The sequence below is a fragment of the Amblyomma mixtum genome, chromosome 4 (assembly GCF_055824585.1).
Source record: "Amblyomma mixtum isolate Tamu chromosome 4, ASM5582458v1, whole genome shotgun sequence".
NCBI lineage: Eukaryota > Metazoa > Arthropoda > Arachnida > Ixodida > Ixodidae > Amblyomma > Amblyomma mixtum.
In genome coordinates this window covers 44,560,983-44,579,428 of record NC_143015.1, presented here as the reverse complement: position 1 = coordinate 44,579,428, position 18,446 = coordinate 44,560,983, and the positions used below count along the sequence as shown (strand labels likewise).

The following is an 18,446-nucleotide window of genomic DNA, read 5'->3' as shown; positions in this document are numbered from 1 at the left end:
CTACGTACCACAGGACCTCTGTAGCTCAAGCATTCAGCTGCTAAGCACGTCATCACCCGTTTGATCCTGGTTGGGGCAGCTCAGTTTTTATGAATACGAAATGCACTGGATGAGATGTGCGGCTCGCAGGTCACTTTTCAAGTGGACTGCATGGTGCAGAAACGAATGGGAAGGCAACATGAATGACATGACTGGTATCTGTTCCTTTGTTCATACAGACATACGACAATGTTTAGGAGGCCATCATCATGTCACATCAATGCAGCCTGCATATGAACCCAGCTGTATTATGCAGAGGCATCTACTTAACTATTTCAATATAGCCATAGATTGCCGCATCTTGAAGGGCACTGAATGTGCGACTGTCCCCATCGCATAACATGGTTGTGTAGCGCATGTTGTGGCGCTGCAGAGACCTTTCAAATAGAAGTTTGCCTGCCTCTACCTCCATTTGACCAGCCTTGCAGTTGGTGTTTTTTTGGCACTGGTGGCGCGATTTCCAAAGTTCGTAGCGGTCAGTGTTTGGCTTGGGACCAGTTTTGCAGCCCAGACAAAAGTTTGACAGCACCACATAATCAAGCACATACATAACCAGTGAAGAGTTACACCACGGCATCGACGCCTATATGTGATGAGTGCCCGCACGTCATCCATGTGCCGTCGTAGCACACGGCAATGTTCCCCCTGTGCCCAAAACACAAGTCATCGTATATTTTCGCTACTGCCTGCACGGCCTGTGCCATAGCGGCCGTGGATGCTCGGGTAGCAGCAGGTTGCAGAGTGTTCTTCAGATGCCGTGGAAACGTCTTGTTATGCATCCTGTGCCGCGACAACCCCATCGCTGACAAGATATCATTCATTGCTGTCTGGCCGTTACTGGTCGACACCATTGCTCGACTAGCCAGAACATTGAGCTCGAAAGGATTGCATCTTTTCTCGCCGTCAACCCTCCGTGAGTTCCACTCGGCCGCAATCTCACTGCAGTTGTCACACAGCACGATCAGTTTCACGGTGATCAGTTTCTGGTCGCTGGTAATTAACCTCACGCATCCGCGACACGTTTTGCACCGCACTGAATCCAGAAGGATGTTCACAATGCTGAGGTCAATTGCCGCATAGGAGGCTGTGCCGTCTGTGTCCGATTCTGTGGACGCATCAAGCCGTCGCCGGGGTCGATGCCAGTCGATCGAGCGTAGCCTGCTCACGGGCACTCACTTGTGTTATGTCACTGTTAGTGACAGGCGCGGTGTGAATTCGTACACAACTGCTGTCGGCACGAAGAACGGCGCCGTTATCCAGCTGAATCGGAGAAGCATCGCCGCCTGCAGCGGGATCGTCACACAATCCCGTAGCACTGGCACTTGCTTGTTGCACAGTATGCAACAATGTCGCATTATCAACGCATCTCTTCGGTTTCTTTCGCCCAAACTTTGCACAGAGTGGTACTTCTTTGCGTCTCCTGGCATGGTTCTCGCGTTGCACTAGTGTGGTCGGCTGAAAGACAAAATGGCGCCGCCGGGCGTTCGCATTTCTGGGCTAGCTTGCCGGAACCAACCAGGCGACGCCATTTTTATCACGTGCCTTAAGGGGGGAGGCTACCCTTGAGCATCAACTTTTTTATTTCTTGGGACATCTCGATGAAATTTTCAGGGTAAGCTTGTAGCACAAACATTTGAAGAACTACCAAGTTTCATGGAGCTGTGCCCTCTGGTTCTCAAGTTATAGGAGTATATCAAGGTAGTTTTCATGGGTTCCTTGGGACATGCCTGGAGAATCTGCAAAATGTGCTGGAACTTTGAAATTCAGCATAGTCATTCCTGGATAGGTACCCCAGGGCAAGACAAGGCCCTTTTTGTAAATTTCTTTGCTGAAAAATTTTAGCACAGCCCTGAATTTAGTGTTACTTATTAGACCTTCATTAACCAAATTTTAATTGTTTATTACAAATTCCAGAGACAATATCTTAAAAAAAAAAAATGGGCTTGTCTTGCCCTCAGAAATTTATTCAGGTATGGTGCAAGAGAAACCCCATGAAATTCTGATAAGTGGTTCCCAAGATATGGCTTTCCCTAGCAGCCACGCCAGGCAAAATATTGATTCCGAGAAAATGGCCTTAGAAGATTGAGAGAACACCAACTTTTTTGTTTCTAGAGATATCTTGATGAAATTTTCAGGGTAGGCTCACAGCATAAGCACCTGAAGAATTACTAAGTTTCATAGAGTTCTGCCCTCTGGTTCTGAAGTTACAGGAGTATATCGAGGTGGTTTACTTTGGTTCTTTGGGACAGGCCAGGAGAATTTGCAGAATGTGTTGTAACTATGCAGCTAATTTATGATAATTCCTGGATAGGCACCTCAGGCAACAACAAGGCCCTTCAAAATTTCTTTGGTAAAAAAATTTAGTACAGCACTGAATTTAATTACTACTTAGATATGCACTAATCAACCAAATTTTATTTATCAACAATTCCAAACACAATATCTTCAATAAATTGGCTTTTCTTGCCCCCCATAATTTATATATGTATAGGGTAAAAAGAAGACCACACAGAAATCCGATGAGTGGTTTCTGAGATATGCTGGGATGAGCAGCCATACAAGGAAAAAAATAAATAATTCAGAGAAAATGGCCCTCGAAAGTTGACATTTCCAGGTTTAAAACGATCCTGCTGAATAGCTGGAGCTGTCTTTCTTTTTTTTTGCCGCCTCTGAGTTGTCACTTCATTCTGTTCCTCAGCCTTGTCAGTGCATGTTAAAGGGAAGCTGAAGAGATTTTCGAATTCATTAAGATGCTCACTTATGGATGTGGGAACCTTAAAAATCATGCGGCTAAAATTTTTTTGCAGATTAATCACTTAGGAGCGACGTAATCGCCGTTTAAAATTGCGCGGTAGCTCCGCCCCCCACCGTCCGACGAGCGCAGCAGATGACCCTGACGATGCGAGCCGAAACCGGAAACCGTGGGGTGGTGACGTAAACATTGGTGTTCCGTCGCCACGCAGCCTCCGCGACCGTGCTTGTTTCTGCGTGCGTGCCATCGTAAGCTGCTTCGATCTGCCGTGTGTTCCTGTATTTGTGCTTTTTTATGTTTGTGGTGACGTACAGAAACGTGGGCAGCATCGAGTGAAGCGGTGGACCATCATGCCGGCGTTCTGCGCAGCCTTCGGCTGCACTAACACCAGCGACCGCGACGATGTGGTCTTTCATAATTTCCCGAAGAATAAGAAAGCTTTCCGCGAGGTGGGTCGCTGCTGTGAAGCGAAGGGATTTCAAGCCCTAAAAGACTACAGTGCTATGCTCTGACCACTTTCGTGAAGAAGACTATAACCATAGCCTGTCGATAATGCGTTCATTGGGCCTGTCAACAAAGTCAGCTGGACTGAAACCCGGCGCAATACCGTCTGTCTTCGCGCACAGGAGCTCGTCACCACCACCGAGGCCAGCTTTCGCGAAAAGGAGGAAGCTCGAGATAAGAATTTGTGTATTAACTCTATGAGAATTTGACTGCGCGAACCGGTGTTCTGTGTAGTGTATGGCGCGTAATTTCGTGGATGCAAGACTTTCGGTAGTAGTGAGATGAACGGCGCTGGAATGAGAATGTCAGGACGGCAGCAAACTGCAGCTTACAAAATAAGTGCTTAGCTGTTATGCTTGCAGGCATGCATCATGCATCTCGTACAGCATTACTCATATCAGAGCTCGGCCCTGAATTTTTTGGCTGAATAAAAATCGTTAAACAGCTACTAATACTGCAAGAGGTGGAGCGACGCGAAGTGCGCCTCACAACCGGAGACTGCGCGCCGCGCGTGAGCAGAGAACTTCGTTCGGTAAGCGAGCACGTGAAAAGACGTTATATGCAGACTCTTTACTCAGTTATGTTGGAGCTCAGATATTCTAGGATTCATGCGTAGCCCTCAGTGGCGAGAACATAGGGAGTAGTACGCGGCACATTTTTCTTCGTGGTCGGAGCGCCGAGAAAACTGTTTGCAGATGTTTCTGGTATACGGGCGCGCGGCGTTTCGTTTTCAATTTGCTTTCGCCTGGGGCCTGGCTGATAGCAGCCTCGTCAGCGCCCAATGTGCGCAGTCATGGCGCTTGCAGTCCGGCCCCAAAGCGTACACTTTTTTTTTGAGCAATCTATGTCGGACGTGGCCGCTGGTTCTGTGTTAGCGCTTGAAGTTGCCTGTCAGGGTTTTTAGAGAGATCTTTTTTTGCTTGGCTACAGTACTTGCAGGAGGTGCTCCAAATCTGCAAATACAACATAACATGAAATACAACATAATATGAAAATAAAAATTTAATTAAGATATGCAGTTTAGTGAGCTAATGGAAGCCTTCTGCCTATTACTGGTGTCTGCCGTATCCCCCAATATAGCCCCAGGGATAAAATTAATACAAGGTTAGTTACCCATTTTTTAAAATAAATTTTGGACCTTCTAAAGGAACACCTGGTATATAATAAATGATCTCACTTCGCACGGAGCTCGCCAATCAACAAAATGCTTTATGAAATAAACCAGCAGATTTTACTCATACTGAAGCACACTTTTGTTCTGTTTGGAACAATAACATCATGTGGCTTAAGCCTTTCAGTTTCTTGCCGAACTGCTGCAAGATCAAGACTGCGCACCAGACGATAGGGCAAATGAAGAGTGCATGGAAAATGACATCACACCTGGAGGCTGCACACCACCCAGGCAGTCAAAAATCCACACCAAACAGCAGTACAAATCAGGACTGTGCAACAAGTCGAATGCCACTGGCAGACGCTGCTGAGGACCCTGCATCGAACTTTTCTAAAAGTGATGACAAGGCTAACAAGTCTGTTCAAGTTCTAATGCAGCCAATACCAGTAAAGTGCTCTGCCAGGAATACCTTTATAATAACACATGTAGTCGTAAAAAATTGCCGAGTGCAGCATGGCTTCATACATTAATAATAATATTATATAATTGTGCGCCACGTGTGCTACAGCCAGCCTTGCGATTCGGCCTGCTCGGTTGCAGCACGAGGCCATCGAGTTAGTGAAAAAAATCACTGAGAACAGCACGATAAAGGCGGCCGCAAACGGATGGAGATATTCCTACAAGGGCTTGCAGTATGAAGCAACTCGCCTAAACAAGGATTTCAATTTACTGCCAGATCCCATCTTGGCACGCAGAACGGAAGGCGCACGTTTGTCACCTCGACGAGTTCTGCCGCAAAGCGCCGCGAACTTCTGTCTTTCGCGTGTGTTATGAACCGAGCCGGCACGCAGCGACCATGAAGCGATGCCAGCATAAAATTTGCGTGCAAAAAGAGCTTGATAACTTCTTGCGCTTGTCAATGGTCTGTGTGGATTACAAGCAGATTTGCGGCAGCACCGACAAGTGGCAAGACAACAATGCCGACGATCGCATCCCGCTTACATTGCATTAGGAAAATTTCGTGGAGCAGTGCTATACTACATTTGCTCGCTTCAAAATTAATTTATTGTATCTCTGAATGAAGTTTGGCTAGAAAAGTATGCTTACCAATGGACATTTCCAACAAGTGGAGATGCTGACACTTCGCTTTCTTGCAAGCCAAAAGCACCGCTTGCGCCAGCATCGTTGCTTCCTTGGAGCGGTTTGCTCTTTGCGATGGGTTCGTACATGTAGGGGATGACGCCAAGATCCTCCTGGTAATCTTCGATGTGTTCCATCGTGATATAAGCATCAAACCAACAACCGAAACACCGCGCGCCGTGCTTCATGTACTAAATCGGCGGCGACCGAGCCGGGCTCACCGAGCCAACGCCAGTGTTTACGTCACGAGGCGCCCAGCCAATCACAGGCGGCAACGAGGCGCGCGAGCTGGCCCGAGGCTGCTGCGGCACTTTTCGCCAAAATAAAATAGGTTTGCGCTTTCCTTTGCCTAATTTCGATGAGAAATTCGAATTCCGAGGATGGAAAACTGTAAAGTGCATCTCTTCACTCAATTTTTTTGGGAAACCTTTCAGCATCCCTTTAAAGAACCCCCAGGTGGTCGAAATTTCCAGAGCCCTTCACTACGGCGTCCCTCAAAGCCAGAGTTGCTTTGGGATGTTAAACCCCCATAAAGCAAACCTCAAGAACCTGGAATGCCTTAATGTGCTAGACAGCCCAAAACATGGCTTAGAAGCAAACCCCTTGGGCCATGTATTCCTTAAAAAGGGTGTAGATGTATGCATTTAACTACAGGTAGCAAATATGGTTGTACCGATGAAGTACATCCATTCTACCACTGGCGTGCAAATCTGACAATCAAGGAAGGAGCTCTGAAAAATAAATTTTTTTCAGCCGCGGTAAAGTCTGTGTTATGTACTTGTCATCAAAAGGCACTTCAACAATAACGTCATTTTCAACGCTCCATACATAAAAAAAAACATACCCGGGTCTTTGTACAAAACATCTGAAACTGGACCTGGCTGTAATAGCCATTTGGCCCACTGTCTTGGAGCTCAAGTTCTGCCTCTTTGTTGAGACGTACATCATACTTGCCACTGCTGATTAGTGGTACGCAGTCATTCATGTTGGGACATTTGATTTCAAGAATGGCATCCATCCCTTCAATAACTCCATCAGGACTGGCAGAAAGCCACGGCACAGCTCAGTGTTCACCACAGTCCCTGTTTGTTTTACAGTCAGCCCAGTCTTTTCTGAAAACTGTTTACGGGCAACAGGCTCCATCTGCTTGCCATACTTGGTGGCAGCATTGCCAGAAAAACTGGGCGGAAGCATCCTCATTGCTGCCTTCTCGCATCCTGTGCTTTCCCTTTTCGGAACTTTGCCGACATTGGACGCAGTTAAACGCAGCTTGCGGGAACAAAACCACAGCGGCATTGCTTGTGTAGCAGTTTCTGCCTGTAGCACCTCAGCACCACATACTTTTTATAGAAATCATTGCACACCGTGCAGCTTTCGCTACCGTGATCCCCGTGTTCAATTCCATCACTGGCTGGTGGTGGAGGCACTTGCTGCTGTACTTGTGGATGAAATGTCTCCTCGTACAGAAGAGTGCCTGCATAAAATACAAGACATCACAAATCAATTACATGCAACTAGAGAGGGAGAGAATAAACTTTATCTATAGTCTTTAAAGAGGAAGGCTCTCTTCTGGCGTAGGCGGGCTACGTACTGTCGCTTGGTGGCCTTGATCTCTTGGATCTCAGCGACCTGATCAGCTCGCTCTGTGAGCAACTTTTGCTGCCACAGGTCCGAGCTGCACAGCGCGGTCTCCCACTGCTCCTCTGTGGTTATTCCGCTTAAAGGGTTTTTACTGCAGGCTCACATGATGTCGTTCAGGTTAGCATACTCTCCGCAGCTTTTTCGTTCTGCAGGGTATATATCTGGGTGAATTTTGGCTAGCGTTGCGGGACATGGGAATGTGTGCGTTTGGAGCTGCCTGAGAGGGGTTGCTTGCTCTTGCGTGAGCGTGGGGTTGGGAGGGGGATATACCAGTCTGCTGCTTTGATAGAAAGTCTTGATTTCCCTAAAAGTGAGCAGATGGTCCCTCGCTGAGCTGGCCCCGTTGTTTGAGAACGCATCTGGTCCTGCCCGGATAGTTAGTTCTCGGGCTATGTTGTTGACCTTTTCGTTCCGTGGGAGGCCTGAATGTGCGGGGGCCCATATTATTTTGACTCGAGTTTCTAGGCGGTATTTGCTAATTAGTTTTGCGGCTGGGGAATGTACTCTGCCTTTTATGAAGTTATTTATCGCAGTTTTTGAGTCGCTTATTAGGCTCTTTTCCGGCGAGACTTTTATGCACATGGCATATGCTATTGCTACTTCTTCTGCTTCTTCCGGACTTTTCGCTGGTATGGTCGCAGCTGCTATGCATTCTCCTTTGTGGTCAGCTGTAGCCACAACATATGCCTCTTTGTGCCTGTACTCGGCAGCGTCGACCTACAGCGCTAACCTGTCGTCTTTAAGTTTATTGTGCATATTTGCTGCACGGGCTTTCCTTCTGCTGATGTGAGAGGGATGCATGTTTTTTGGAAGGGGTGGTATTATAATACGTTCCCTTATTTCCCCATCGAGATCTATGATTTGAGGTGAGTTCGGCCTGCATTTCACATTGACACTTTTTAGAATTTTTCTGACGACTGCAGTTTTGGAGAGTCGTGTTATCTGCCCTGTCAAGTGCGCCTCAATGATTTCTTCCGCCGTATTTATTACGCCTAGACCCATGAGCCTAGCTGTTGGGGTGTTGGGTGGTAGCCTCAAAGCCACTTTGTGTGGCCTGCTTATTAGAGCATCTATCCTATTTCTTTCCTTTTGCGTGAGTCTGAGATATGGGAGTGCATAGCATATGCGGCTGAGCACAAAGGCTTGCACTAACATTATCGTTTCTTTTTCTTTCAGTCCTTTGTTTTTGCTGGTGACCCTCTTGATGAGCCTAGCTGTTTGGTCAACGTTGTTAGTCATATTTCTGATGAAGGCAGAGTTTTGCCTATTGCGTTGCAGTCGCTTTACCAAGATCCTGACTTCTTTGACCGTTGGTATGTCAAGGTTGTCTATCTTTAGTTTGATGTTTTGATGACTTTCCCTGGCCGAAAGGGGGGGGGTTGATGAGCAGCTCGGATTTGGAAGGAGAGCAGGCCAGTCCGGCTCTTTTAGCAACTTCGGTTACTATGTTGGCCCATGCTTGTAGCGCTGCTTCTACCTCCGCATCGCTGCCTTTCTTTATCCATAGCTTAATGTCGTCTGCATGTTAAACAGGCTCACAAAGCACATAGAGGGAAACGAGCTTCTACCAGCAACCATGGTAGGCTTCAGACCCAATCTATCTACGCAGGACGTCATGCTGCAGCTCAAAGAACACATTCTGGTCCCCAATACCCCGGCTAAAGACACCAGAGCCGTCTTAGCGTTGGATCTGACCAAAGCCTTCGACAATTTAGAACACGAAGCCATGCTAGCAGAGTTACAGGCTATCAAACCGGGCAAAAGAGCATACAACTACGTTAAAGACTTCCTCTCAAACAGGCAAGCAATCGTCAATGTGGGCGACTTAGCTACATGCAACTAGTTTCATCCTCTTGTAGATTAAGCCTTAAAACATGCCCTAAAGCTAGTTTGTGGTGAGTCAGACTGCAGAAAGGCACCTGTGTGCTGTGCAGTGTTAGTGCACATAAAATTATCTATGTGGTTGAAATTATGCAGCAGCCTACCACTTCACTTCCTCTCCACCTTGTCCCTCAAGGCATAGGTCAAGGAACCAGTTTGAGTGTCCTTTCCCGATAATTTTTTAGTGGAGCAACTCTTGAGGCGTAATTCACATCAATTTTAGATACTGTTCTTATGGCGCTTTATACCCCTTAGCCTTCAGTGGGGTGAATGTTTTTCCTGCTGTATTACGTGATCATGAAACTACAGGATACATTTTATTTACATACCAGTTCTCAAAAAAGCACTCTTGTTTTCATACAACAGACAAAGCTGTCGAGACCTCAACCAGCAACTATTACAAAATTTGTCATGCAGAGTTCAGTTTCTATGACGGCCAGAGATATCAAAAGAAGAACAAGAAAGGACAAATGCTTGCACTTGCGCTTTTTGGTACCACTCAGCAGTGCTCGAGCTTTTTAATTGCAAGGTCGTGTAGAGACAAGTCAGATACTGACAATAAATTTAGAAAGTGTTAAAGCTATTTAGGATATTGTCAATTCTAATTACCTGGGGTGTCAAACAGGTAGGGGAACGGTGACTCCGCATGAAATTTGCGGATCTCTTCCCGGGTCATTGGCATAAATTATGGTCGTTGGCGCTTTGAGGGAGGATCATCTACAACCTGTCTTTGCACCTTGAAAGTTATGTCATCAAGCATGGCTGGTTGGACGTTGCGTTTTGTGCCACTGTTCCACAATGCAGCCCTGTCAGTGCAAGATGTTGTGGTTAAGCCTTTCGAAACAGCCATTTCGTTTTTCCACAATACTGCACCGACATGGCTGCATGCTTTCCCTTTTCTTGCCATGCAAGTACAACCAGCCGTTACGATTTCACCTTCTTGTTTCACACACGCCCAAGTAGTACTTGGTGTTGCACTCACAGCTTGAGATGGGCTTACTGTGCCTTTCACGTAACACAGATCACTGGATGTCTTGTGTGTAACAACTTTCCCCACCCATCCACTCTGACGGTAGTTGTATGACTCAAGAGACTGAGAGTTCTTCATCTGTTGCAAATCGCATGCTTTCGAGTCCACAAGATAGAAGATGATGTCTGCAGCATTCACACATGGCCAGTCACGAATGTCCTCTGACCACGCAGTGACTGCATCAGGGTGACTGTATGTGCGGTTGTCTGAAACAACAACAAAAAAAATGCCTCCAATGTTAATCAGTTTCAATCTTTCATACAAAAACACATAGAAAAATACTCATAAGTGAAGCAAATTTGGGTGTAAGTTGGCCTGCATGCACACACACAGAAAACACAAAATTGAGTATTGAATGTAGCAGGGCAGATTGCATATGCGATGGCAATAACATTTAAGAATCTCATCTGCCTGCTGTTAAAAGTGTCGGTAATTCATGCCTTGTAAGGAAGGAACAGAATACGCGCCAGATTATTGTACTCGACAGTTTCCCTGGATTTGGCAGTTTATTCTGAGTGAACGCGTATGCTGACCTGGCAGCGGTAGTCGGGAGGTCAGGTTCAGCCGCGACGTACGCGCAAACACTGATCTGAATGCATTTCCGCGTGCTATCTTCACGTAACTTAAGAAGGGACGGCCGAAAACATTAAGCGTGTTTTAGATGTGTTTGTAGCCTACACGAAGTACAGTATGGTCCGCTGTTAAAGGGAAACAGCGATCGTGTGGCCTCCGCGCTTTGCTTTAGACGGCAGAGCGTCACACATAGTCGGTGAATCTGGATCCCAACTGCACTGTGCGAGCATGATCATAGATCCCAGTAGCTCCTTGCGGTGCATATCGTGCAGTGACACAATGCTTCTTAAGCCAGATGTTACTGATTCAAAGAAAACTGCGCGAACAAGACAGACATGAACGGTGAAGAGGCAAACAAAAGCGTAGCTCCCTTCACCGTCCATGTCTCGTTCGCGCAGTTCTTTCTTTGAATCTGTTATGAACAAACTAGCCCCACAAGTTCTCCGTCGTTACTGCCTGGCAGGAATTTACACAGCCACGACCCTCGATGCACTATCCGCATGTCAAAAACGGTACCACTGTACAGAACGGTGTTGATTGTATTCAACGTCAATGCCGCACACGTAGCAATCGTTGGATGGCTTAAACCATGACTTACCTCCGATATCGACGGGTGCCTCGGAGTCCGGCGGCAAGCCGACACTGGCTGAGGCCGACGCCATCCGGCAGCCGCGCGGACGGATTCGCAGCCTCAGGCGCCCACAACAAGAAAGTGTTGGCCTCGAAGCGTAAGCCGACACCTCTCAACACTGGTGGGTCTAGCACTGAAGCTAAACAGCGACGCTGCGGAGAAAGACGACACAGGGAAACGCAGATGCAGACCGCAACAGCAGCGCTGAGCCAACGCTTGCCGGCGCCGACGCAATCCGGCAGTCGCACGGACGCTGGTAGCCAGAAAGTGTCTCTTGACGTGTAGGCGATGGTTCTCGACACTGGTGAGGCTAGCACAAAAGTTGCAAGACGACGCTGTGAACACGGAAGATGCAGAGGAACAGCAATACAGTAACAACAGCAGCGCTGAGCCGGCTGTTGGCGCTGAGCCAGGCTGAGCAATGACAGTCCAACATGGTGCCACCGCCAAGCAGACGCTAGGCGGCGCCAGTAGTCCAAATATGGCGGCTCCCTTGAGCGCCTCATTGCAAAGGTCTATACTTTTACACAGGATTTTCAACGGGATAATCTGTGCCAATAATTCACAATATCCGGGCTCGGACATACAACCGATACCATACCGCGTTCTTAAATGATGCCCAATCGATACGGTCAGGATGGATGCTGTTGTTGGACAGGTCAAAATGGGGGTAAAAAAGACATGTGCCTGGGTTTTTTTTATTGATCCAATTACTCCGTATGCTTTTCAAAAGGTGTACCGCATCAGCCACATAAAAAAGTGGTTGTGAAGGGTCTGCAGGATGTGGGTAAAGAATTCTTAATTTTTATGGTTTTGAAAACATCATCATAGTTTTTCTGCTCAGTGAATTGTTGTTGGAGACAGCTGGCAAAACCTTGTAGCCTATATGCTCCAAGCGTAGAATAACCTTCTTCAAAATGTCATGCAGCTGGTCAGCAGTCATTGTTTTCACAGGAACAATGTGTGCCACTTCTTTAAAACAACTGAGAAGACTCTGAATCATGAATACACGTGCTGATGTTGCAGCATCACTAGAATTGACTGCAGCACCACAAATGTTTCCGCCTTTATAATCTAGCCAAGGTTTAATGTGTATTTTGTCTAGCATCAAGATGGCGTGGTGCTCGTGGGGCTTCAGCTGCTTGAATCTCTGCGCCTTCGGGAGACATTTGGAATGAGGAGCAAACCTTCCTTATAGTGCTCGGATGGGGCAAGGTCAGTGTGCTCGACCTCTGAAGAACTTATAAGCATGAGCTGATATTGTGTACAGAATGCACGCAGACACCATCAGCTGTGCATTGTACTGAATGCGACTTGTACTAAGCAGCAATAACTGATCTTTTAATAGTTTTACAGTCTCTTTTTTTTTTGATGTGCAATACTAATCTCCATCTTCTCAAGAAGCGCACTTATAGCAGTGAATAAGTGCTCACAGCTTTGGTTTTCAGCGGCCTGGTTTTCAGTGGATAACAAGCAAAGATTTTCCAAAATCAACAGCAGTGAATGTACATCATGAACCTTTTCGGGTACAACACTGCTATCAAGCCTCGTGTAGAAGCTCCTTGAAAACATGTGCAAAGGCGGAGATCATCAAACACTGTAGAAGCTCTCAGGCAAGGTCCACTTCTGTCCACTATGTTCAAAAACATTGTACACTTTCTCTCATAGATTACAGTCCAGGGCTCTGGCACTGATTGCGCTAGAAGGCATGTTTTCATTTCTTCGAGCGTTGAAAAACAAATTTTTCTTCTCGGCTGCGAACGAAGCAAGAGAGTCTTCAAGCGCACGAGAGAGATGATAAGCTTCCTCCCTGCTCCTTTTGACATCGGGCGCCTCTCTCAACGTCTGCTGCGCCTTCGAAAAATACGAAGGGCAGCCCGGAAATATAGTGGGTACTGAACCACGGCGTAAACGCGGCACCGGCAATGACACCTCAATCACCTTCCCAGTCGTTGAATCAGTGTACGCTGTCTTTTGCTCGATGCATTTCAAGTCGAAATGATCAGCGCACACCTGCATAGAAAAAATCTGGGTTTCAGAAATACATTCGTCTTGGATACAGAAAAGCAGCGGCTAGCTATTTTTAAGGCGATGTCAGCGATGTGATAAATTCACAGCACGTCCGACTGTTTGCAGACTGCACGCACAAGCATGACATTCTCCAACAAACAGTGCGTGTAGAAGAAGAACAGCCGCATAAATACTGATGAAAGAGTTTTACCTTGGTGTACGCACTTGGCGTGAAGTCTTCTCGAGGAATGGCACGCATCCAGTTTTTTAGCGTGCACTCATCTTCGGGGAACGTAAACACTTGCACCTTTTTCCCAGTAACGTAATTGCCGGTGCATTCCGGCACACAGCACTTGTTCGGCATCGTCCATGCCGTTGAGGACACGACGATGCGAACAATTATCCACCTCAGCTGCCGCCGCCGTAGCACAAAACACAAAATAAGGAACCACGTTTTCAGCGACAGCGGCGAAGCTTAACAGCCGGACGAACACGCTGCGGAGGAAGCAAGCAGAGTGATGGCGCTGCGCTGCTGGGCAGGCCGGTGGGCAGGCTGCTGGGCAGGCTGGTCTAGGCCGGTGGCTAGTGACGTCAGAGGTTGAGGTGCAGGCCTTGAAAAGTACAGGAGGCGTTGCTTGAATGCACCCATTGCTTGCATTCAAATCATTGCAGCCTAGGATGCAAGCAAAATCGCATGTTTTTTGCTGCGAGAGAGCACTGCTGATAGGAATGTTTCGTGCTCTCATATTCATAAACCAAGTGAATACAGTTGAATCCCTTTGTAAGGTACATGCACCAGGGAGCATTTTGTGCCTCATATATGAGAGGTCTCTTATTAGCAGGGTAGCATGTTTTCATTTTGTAACCAGCCCATATTTCGTATGTAGGCACCCTGCGGCTAAAGAATGCAAAAAGAAGGCCATAGCATGTAGTGAAAGCTTTATTACATCATTTGCAAGAGCATTTACTTGATGGGCCCCCACACACTTCATGACCACACCCCACAGCTTTCTCACATTCTTTTGTTGCTGAAATAATTGTCAATGCTGGTCTGCTTGAGAGCTGTGTTCACACTGTTCTTCAGTACTGCTTATTACAGCTTGGAAACTAAGCCAAGAGCTTCATGGCCGCTAGGCCAAAGCTGTATGTGTTGGCAAACTTCGCCAAGTACACTCATGACCTCACCAGAATTCCGTGGTGGTACTCTATCAATGTCATCGTCGGACTCGTCCGTGGTACTGCCCTCCTCTTTTTCTTCTTGCACCATCCTCACTATGTTGTCATCAGTGAGTTCCTCAGCAATAGGAAGATTATCATCTGCTTCAACAAACCCCTGAAATGTGCCGCATTCTCAGAATTTACTTTAAATTACGGACCAAGTTTCTGGCTGGTTTGCATTCATCACCTCTTCTTCTGCTGGGTCTTCACTGATGCCTTCCTGCTCGAGATGAAAAACCTGCTTTTCTGAAGCATCCTTTCACAGTGACGTCCTCAATAGCATTCCATGAGCCAGTCAGCATTTCAATTGCTGTCCTGATGTTGATTGTTGTGTCATGCTTCTGCAGCATGTCAAACAATAGCCATTCAACTAGTCGTTTTCTGTATTTGGCTTTGGCAGCTCTGATGACACCCTGATCGAGAGGTTGCAATATGGCAGCTTTGATCACACCCTGATCGAGAGGTTGCAATATGGCAGCTTTGATCACACCCTGATCGAGAGGTTGCAATATGGCAGCTTTGATCACACCCTGATCGAGAGGTTGCAATATGGCAGCTTTGATGACACCCTGATCGAGAGGTTGCAATATGGCAGCTTTGATGACACCCTGATCGAGAGGTTGCAATATGGCAGCTTTGATGACACCCTGATCGAGAGGTTGCAATATGGCAGCTTTGATGACACCCTGATCGAGAGGTTGCAATATGGCAGCTTTGATCACGCCCTGATCGAGAGGTTGCAATATGGCAGCTTTGATCACACCCTGATCGAGAGGTTGCAATATGGCAGCTTTGATCACGCCCTGATCGAGAGGTTGCAATATGGCAGCTTTGATCACGCCCTGATCGAGAGGTTGCAATATGGCAGCTTTGATGACACCCTGATCGAGAGGTTGCAATATGGCAGCTTTGATCACGCCCTGATCGAGAGGTTGCAATATGGCAGCTTTGATCACACCCTGATCGAGAGGTTGCAATATGGCAGCTTTGATCACACCCTGATCGAGAGGTTGCAATATGGCAGCTTTGATGACACCCTGATCAGCGCCTCCTCTATTTTTAGATGCCGGTCAGATCGTGCGCCGAACAATGAGAGCTTGCGAGACGCCGCGCTTCGCACCGTTGCCGCAGTGTGGCGCCACCAGTTGTATCGCCGGCCAACCCCTGGATGACCGGCCCAGCACCCGCGCTGCACGCTTGCTGTGCAGGTTACTGAATCGGCTGAATTCCCACGCTACGTTTTGGTTTATCGAATACAAAAACTTTGCATTACTCTTATATGTCGCAAGCAGGCGGATTTTACGACTGGGTTTAAACTGGCTCATTCACTAGCTCTGCCGTTGTTTTTCACAAAAAGCTATGCAACGCGCTTTCGTTTAGTATATGCCACTTTATCCTGAGCAATGAATGCTTTTATGTTTCTCAGCTTCATGAATGACAAATGATGACGACACAAATACAAGGCAGGGAGATTATATTTTCGGTACAGTTGACAAAATCACATAACATTAGAAATGACAAAAGCAACACGACGTCCACTCCTTACAGTTTGAGCACCTTACGCGACAATGGCTTTTTCGCGTACATTTTTGCCACAGAGTTCGTGTCTGTGATGTTCACGGCGTGATTGCTCAGCAGCGGCTTAATAAACTTGCGGCATAAAAGCTGTAAAAACTGTTTCCTGTGAGCCATGTCTTCGTTCTTGCATTTCAAGATTGGAAGGTCCATCAGAATGTTGACAGCACGCTCCACACTAGTTTCCAGTGGTTTTTCAATTGCTTTCCTGTAATCAAGCACAATGTCCACAAACCTCTTGAGGCTTATCAAAACAGAAACTAGCTCTTTGGTCGGGTACTTCAGTCCTCCCCTGTCTTGGTAAGCAATGAGGCCATCCACAGGAGCATTTCCTTTAGGCTTCTCAACAATTTCATTGCAGCCTTCGCAGCACCGCTTCTCTGCCACAACACGGGCCAAATATCCTCCTATCAGAGCTAAGCTGGCAATCTCTGGATTGGGAAGCCATTGATTCTGCCTAACACACACCTCTTGCAGCCTATTTTCTGCTGCCAGTGGAAAAAACTTCTTGTCTGGGTGGTTAGCGTTCAGGGTGCTGGGGCTTGAAATTGCTGTGGCAGCACAGAATGATGTTGAAGCATTTACATTGCTTTGCAATGATGAAGAAACGATGCCGCTCTTCAATATTTTTTCAAGGCCAGATAGCGCACTTCTTACGTCCATAGCGTCGTTGCACCCTGCTGTTCTCCGAAGAAATCCAAATAGTGCCTCAATTGGGTCACTAGAGAATTTTCGTGTTAGCACAAAGATGAATTTTTTTTCATTGAGCAGGAACCTGATGCACATGACATTTGAGGTTGTGGTAAGCATCAGTGCGTGGTAAGTCTCTTTGCTCAAGAAGCTATCAGGGTGACTTTCATCCTTTAGCCTTTTCAGATAGTCCAGGAAGGTTTTCTCCAGCCATTCCAACCTAGAGTCATTTGGATCAGTGAAGTGCCGAGTGTCAGGATCATTCTTATGGATATGTTGCTGCGTGTTACTAACATCCATTAGAACAAACCACTTGTGCATCGCAACCATAAATTCCACAGTTGGGCCAACTGTTGCGAACTCAATGTCGCAAGTGTGGCCTGCCTGATCCTTCATGTACTGCAGTGCAGCTGTGACAGGGGGCGAAAAGATCTGTGCGGCATGTCTGACGCTCATTTTTTCTATATTTGTGGGGTACAAATGTTTGCGGGTCAGAAACCTCATTGGTTTCACTGTTGACCCCTTCTGCATCTTGTAGAGCTCCTTTAAGGGAGCTGATGAGATCTCTTTGTGTCCACCCATGGACTTCGCAAGAAACTGAGACCTCACATTTTTCAAGATGTGGCACTGATCAAATGCCATGAAAAGGCGCCTGGAAGAATTTGCTGGATGTGGTGCTGATGTGCTTTGCTGTCCCTTACACAAAATTTCCATTGCCGAGACATTTGTTTTGTGATTATCAGTCACAAGGCGGACAATTTCGAAACCCAATAGTTCAGTCTTTTTTACAACATGGATGATGGTTGCAGCAAGGTCAGGTCCTGTGCAGCACTTGGTGAAAAAATACCCAACCGATATCTTAAGATGTGCAGCCAGGCCACAAATAAGAAAGCATAGCAGCGAGTTTGTGAGGTAATCATCTCGATCACTAGGCACCAGGTGTTCTAAATCAGGGCTCATATTAACATCACCTATAAAAGCGTCTCGCTGCTTATTATATTCCAGCTTTTGCTTTATGTGCATCTCGTCAACAATTAGGCTGCACACTTTTGATTGATCCGCAGGTAAGCTCTCAATCTCTGTTTGAAGTCGCAAACGGACCAAAGGGCTGAAACCAACCTCACCAGTTGATGTTCCTATATACTTGTTCAAGGTATTTCGGCACGGCAAGCGTAGCAGCCCTTCAGAGCGAGTATACTCGTACGCCTTGGTTGATAAGTTTCTGAGGACTATACAGTACCTGACAGTAGTTTCTCCCCACGTTGCCCTCTTCTTGGTGTAATTCTTTACTTGGTCTACTATGAATGCAGCCTTCACGCTCTTTTGCTCAGCGTCAGCCGCAACACCAAGGAAGGTACTAACGTTGCTATCTTCTTTCAGTTTCCGCAGTTCTTCTTTGTAGCGGTCTACCGTACGCTTCAGTCTGGCGACCTGAAGACGAAGTGCACGCTCCTTTTCTCTGCACTTCCTGTGGTGAAGGAAACTGCAAGAGCTGGTTCGAGATGTTTCTGTTTGCACTCCAAACGCTCTTCTTGCAAATGCAACCGGTTCGGCATGAGCCGCCGTGGTATTCACCCGCTCTTCTTCGGAAATTGTACGACTTGTACTTTGCGCAGAAGCCGCAGGCAATGGACGGTTACCTGGAACCATG

At 46.9% G+C, this 18,446-nt stretch overlaps 1 protein-coding gene and 2 pseudogenes across 1 annotated transcript; all 3 read right to left on the bottom strand.

Moving 5' to 3' along the window:
* Positions 1 to 301: 301 nt before the first annotated feature.
* On the bottom strand, positions 302 to 11,333 carry LOC149346371 (uncharacterized; annotated as a pseudogene).
* Positions 11,334 to 12,387: 1,054 nt separating this feature from the next.
* Positions 12,388 to 13,750, bottom strand: LOC149346370 (uncharacterized; annotated as a pseudogene).
* A 2,322-nt stretch (positions 13,751 to 16,072) lies between these two features.
* On the bottom strand, positions 16,073 to 17,326 carry LOC149346369 (uncharacterized). The gene has a single exon (XM_089541310.1). It carries the CDS (start codon positions 17,324 to 17,326, stop codon positions 16,073 to 16,075), a length of 1,254 nt encoding a protein of 417 aa, XP_089397436.1.
* Between the last annotated feature and the right edge of the window lie 1,120 nt (positions 17,327 to 18,446).